Below are 4961 nucleotides of genomic sequence, written 5' to 3' on the forward strand. Positions count from 1 at the left end.
TCCAGCCTCTGGCCACCCTCCCCACCTTCCCTGGGGCCCCCAGTCCCTGAAGGGCGAGCACGAGTGAGTGAGCGACCAAGCTGCCCACTAGGGTCTGCTTCCTCCGCACACGCACGGAGACGGCCGAGGTGATGCCCGCACAGGACTGGGCACAATCACAGGAAGACACACAGACGCGTGCCCACCGCCACCAACAGTGCGGCCCTCACGGCCACCAGCCACCAGCTCGCTGCTCCATCCGCGCCCCCGCCCCCCGCACAGCCTCTCAGAACAGATGTGCTCAGGAGGCAGGCTCACAGCTGCAGCCCACGGGGCGAGGCGAGGGGGCAATCACGCCCTGGCCAGGGGTCCCGGCACCTGCTACCGGGCCCCAAATGCCAGGCCCAGCAGCCCAGCCTGCCCTCGCGCAACTCGGAGGGGCCCGGGTCGGAAGCCAGGGTCGCAGGCTGAGTCGGCCGACAGCACTGCCAGCGCCCTTCACTATGCTGCCCCATCTTCACGCCGGGGAGTTTTACGTAAGAAGGGGAGTTCCTGGTTTCTCTAGAAAACTCGGGAGTGGGCCACACTCAGGTGGAGACGGCAGTGGCTGCCTGTTGGGGGGCCTGGAAACCCCGCATGCGGGACTGGGATGGTACGCGCCCCCCCCACCCCCAAGTCTTCCAGCTCAGCGTCTGTGGGGACGTCCAGCCTGGGCAGACCCTGCTTTGAGCCAATTCAATGCATGAAAAGCCATCTGGGCACCAAGCCCGTTCGGGGGGCCCCCCTAAGGGCCCGCTAATGCAGGGCTGGGAGGACCTGTAGGGCGGGGGGCAGCCCACTCCCAGTCCCAGAGTCTTAGTCTCAGCTCCGGGGACAGCCCCTCAGCACAGACGGGCGGGGAGCGGAGGAGAGGAGCCCTCTGTTCTGGCACCACAAGCGTCATCTACTCCTCTGCCTCCTCAAACCCTCCCCCCTCCGGGCTCAGCTCAAACTCTCCCCCGCCCCCTGCATAAGCTCATGTCCCCAGGTCCAGGCCGAGGCCCAGCCAAGCCCAGAACCCACCCATCTGGACCTCAGAGTCCTTCTCCCCTCTGTGGGGCATTTTTTGAGGCTTCTCCGTAGGACTCCCCCGGGCCAGCAGCCACACCGGTCTCGGCCTGCCAGCCACCGATGGACGTGAGTGGCACTGGCCACATGGGGCAGGGCCTGGTCTGGCTTGTTCTCTGCCCCCTGCCCAGCCCATTTCTCCCGGCACAGCCTGTGGGGGGCAGGACCCGGGCCGGGCCCGCCCTGCTACCCCTCAGCTTCAGTTTCCTGCTGTTTAACGGGGTAACGACCACGCCGCCTCCAGCGCTTTCTACAGGTCCCTCACGTTCCCAGCTGGGGAAACTGAGGCCCTGAGTGGGCTGGAGGTCAGTGTCCCCACCTCCCAGGGAAGCAGCGAGTCCAGCGCCCGGCCTCCGTCCCCGCTCCCAGGGGGCACTCACCATCCTCAATGACGACTTTGATGAGCCGGACGGAGCCGGCCCGCGCCTTGGCGAAGAATTCCCTCAGCTGCTCGGTGGCTACAAGTACAAGAAACATGGTGGGATGAGCGGTGGTGGGCAGGGTGAGTGGTGGTGGGCAGGGTGGCAGGGACACGGGCAGGGACACGGTCGGGCCTGCTCCGTTCTGCGGGGTCTGGTGGCTGAGCGGGGAGCGGGTTAAATACAGCCCTCCATGTGATCGGGAACCCGAGCTGGCTGAACATAAGCTCCCAAATTTAGCCAGCAGAGGTGGCGGGTGAGTGGCCGCCTGGCTGGAGGCGCTCTGGTGACAGGGCAGCGGGGACGGAGCAGCCCATCGAGGAGGGGGGCGGGCTCTGGGGCAGGCCAGGCCGGTGGGAGGAAGGCCAGCGCCGAGCTGGACAGGGAGACACTCAGTACTGTCCTAACCACAGACAGAAACACGTGGACAGTTCCCCGGTGACCACTATGCCCACTGACACACACGTGTGTACATGCACACACATGCACATGTTGCATGTAGCAACAAACAGGTACATACTCAGCCCAGCATGTGAACGTAACACGTCAACACGTGCAGGTGGCAGAGGAGTGTGAATGCCAACACCCCCGTCCACGAGCACACGCTCAGCTGGTCTCACACAAATGGACACACGCGTTTTAGACTCGCACACACACCCAGCCACCATGCCCGGGGTTCTAACACACACACACACACACACACACACACACACCTGGCCCACGCAGAGCTTGGAGAAGACATGTTTGCAGGCAAAGGATGTATAAAGCTACACAGACCCACACAGGCATGCGCAGACACAGGGAGGCAACCAGCTCCCACCCCCGGGCAGTCTGGAAGGCTTCATGGAGGAGGAGTGACTCTCAGGAACTCCTCAGAACAGACTCTGTCTTGGTCCTTGGGCCACAGAGCTGGGAGGTGACAGCCAATGACGGGACCCGAGTGCAGAGGTGAGGGTCCTCGTCGGAGCTAGGAACCATGGGACGTCACAGACCCACTGCGGTTCAGGGAGAAACCCAGGTCCGAGTCGGGAAGGGCCGACGTGGTCTCTGGGTGCACAGGGCCAGCCAGCATGACCTTGAGGCTCTGCAGAGGTCAGAGGAATTCTGCAGGAACACAGCTGGAGGGCTGAGGTCAGAGAGTATTTATAGGGCCCGAGCTCGGGGGCAAGGGGGGGCCTTTAGGAAACACACTCTGGTCACGTCCTCAGGTGCCCCTCCCGCAGGGCGACCTGAGCCTGAGCCGGGCTGGGCACCACCCTCAAGGCCACTGGGTGGACAGGTCCCAGCTGAGCCCGCGGGCCCTTGGTGCTCAGGGCAGCACGACACGAAGACAGCCCCACGGGACCAGGCAGAGCGACCCACCTGCAGAGCCCCAGCAGGTCCCTGATGAAGACCTGGCCTCTGGGGTGCCACCTTTCCCGTCGCTGTATGTGACCCCTGACCTCACTGCACCTCAAACTCTTCCATAATGTGGGGCTCAGCCTCCCCCACGCGGAGGCCGTGGTTAGGAGTAAGTGGGAGAAAGTGCTCCGTGAGGGGCCCCCACTAACACACTCACTGTCTAACTAGTGGCCTCCGGGCGCCGTGTGGTGGAGGGAAGGCCACCACGCAGCTCTCCCAAAGGGGCGGACACGTCCCTTCTAGTGTTACCAGGGCAGTGACACCCCAGAAGGGGAAGAGACAACCCCCCATGCCTCCTCAGCCACCATCAATAATCCAGAGGCCAGCCTGGGACACCTGAGCCTCTCATCAAAGATTCATGCCCCCTGCCCCACCCCCTGCCTTGCCCACCCCCCACTTGGGAGCCTCAGGTTACAGGTCCCTCCCCTGCCCTGCTCTGAGGTCAGCAGATTCACACCTATGGCCAGGGCAGGGCCCGCAATGAGGGGTGGGCTGCTCACAGGCAGGAGGAAACGAGAGAGTGAGGTGGGGCCTCGACCACAGGACTGTCAGCCTGGAGCTCAGAGGAGGAACCCTCGCTTCCGATTCCCGCCCCCCCTCCCTCTGTTGGGGCAGCAGCAATGACCAGGCAAAGGGGAAGGAAGGGACAGCAGGCAACTGTTCTCTCCTGTGGGGCTGAGTCACCAGCAGGCTGGACAACGCCTCCCCAGGAGAGGCTGGCCCACCTGGGGGGGTGGCTGGCCCTGACCCAGGCCCAGGCCTGCTGTCCTGGGGGACGGGGCCAGGGAAACCCTCAGGGCTGTCTGGCCAGCAAGTGGCCACAACCACAAGCCGAGATCCAGGCAGGCGGTCAGGCTGGTCGATGGTGGCCCTGGGGAGGGTGGGGGGAAATCCTAGTGCAGTGGGAAGAGTGGCTGATGGCCAAACCACCAGGCTCCCTGGGCAGGCAGTCTGCACCTTCTGCACAGGCCAGGCAGCTGCCCGGGCCAGTGGAGGGGGACACTGAGGCCCAGGTAGGGTCAGGACACCTGGCTCCTGGCCACAGCCTCTCTCTCAGCCTGTCCAAGGAGGAACGGAGGCCCTTGGAGGAAGGGGGTGATGCTGGTCTGGAGGAGCTTGGGCTTGGGGGGAGCTGGCCTGGAGTCTCCAGGGCCAAAGACCTTCCCCCCACAAACCCCATACTTGGACCCTCTTCTATGTTCCTAACCTGGAACTAGAACCATCCAAGCCTGGCCCCGGCAGACTCAGATCAGAATGGAAAATGGAGGGGACCTGAGGTCAAGGTCAGACCGGCCACTCTCCCATCCCACTCTGAGGGCCCTGTCCCGGGGTCCCCAGCCTAGCTTGCAGGAGTATGGGAGGAGCCAGAGGTCAGGACCCCCTCCTCAGACAGACACAAACCCATACAAGCCATACACAGATACACCCGGTACATGCATCCATGGTAACAAATGCACACCGAGATGCACCCAGATTGTGCACACAGACACCCACAGACGTGTGCAGTCACGAAACACTGATGTCTACAGATGGTCCCATGTTACTGTGTCCATTCAACCAGCCACTAGTGTATGTGCACCCGGTGGGCGCACAGGGGGCTGCACACACAAGGCAAGTGAACATGCGTGCACCCTCCCCCAGATGTGCGCATCCGGGTGCACCCACCCCCAGAGAGGCACACAGACCCATAGATGGGCACACACAGGCACATCCACGCCCCGTGGGCACACACAACACGGAAACTTCCGCCCCAGCTGGGTACCTACATTCACACCCACTCCCAACTCTGCACACTGAGTCCCCCTCCCCCAGATGTGCCACCCCAGGCGATGCGCGGCTGCAAAAGAGAACAGGAAGCTTCCCCGCGCTGGTGCCCGGGAGGAGACGGGAGCCGGAGTCGGGGAGGGGGCGCAGCGGCGGGTGGAGACCCTCTGCCCCCGGCCCGCCCGCCATCCGCCCTCACCGTGGATGCCCGTCTGGTGCGCCATGGCTCCGTGCCCTGCTCCGCCCGCGCCCTCGGAGCCCTCGGCTCGGCCCTGGCTCCGCTCCGCTGGC

General features: G+C 64.2%; 2 protein-coding genes across 2 annotated transcripts in view; both read right to left on the bottom strand.

The window, feature by feature from the left end:
* Window positions 1–1175, bottom strand: part of TWF2 (twinfilin actin binding protein 2) — a 3892-nt gene extending 2717 nt beyond the window's left edge. Inside the window, exon 1 of the mRNA XM_015568302.1 lies at window positions 1127–1175. Coding sequence (XP_015423788.1) covers window positions 1127–1175 — 49 coding nt within the window. The remainder of the gene's footprint in view (window positions 1–1126) is intronic.
* Window positions 1176–1453: 278 nt separating this feature from the next.
* EDEM1 (ER degradation enhancer, mannosidase alpha-like 1) overlaps window positions 1454–4961 on the bottom strand; it is a 27812-nt gene continuing 24304 nt past the window's right edge. The window contains exon 12 of the mRNA XM_015568303.1: window positions 1454–1544. Coding sequence (XP_015423789.1) covers window positions 1530–1544 — 15 coding nt within the window. The 3' untranslated portion in view covers window positions 1454–1529. The remainder of the gene's footprint in view (window positions 1545–4961) is intronic.

This window comes from Myotis davidii, unplaced genomic scaffold, assembly GCF_000327345.1.
Source record: "Myotis davidii unplaced genomic scaffold, ASM32734v1 scaffold663, whole genome shotgun sequence".
Taxonomy (NCBI): Eukaryota; Metazoa; Chordata; class Mammalia; order Chiroptera; family Vespertilionidae; genus Myotis; species Myotis davidii.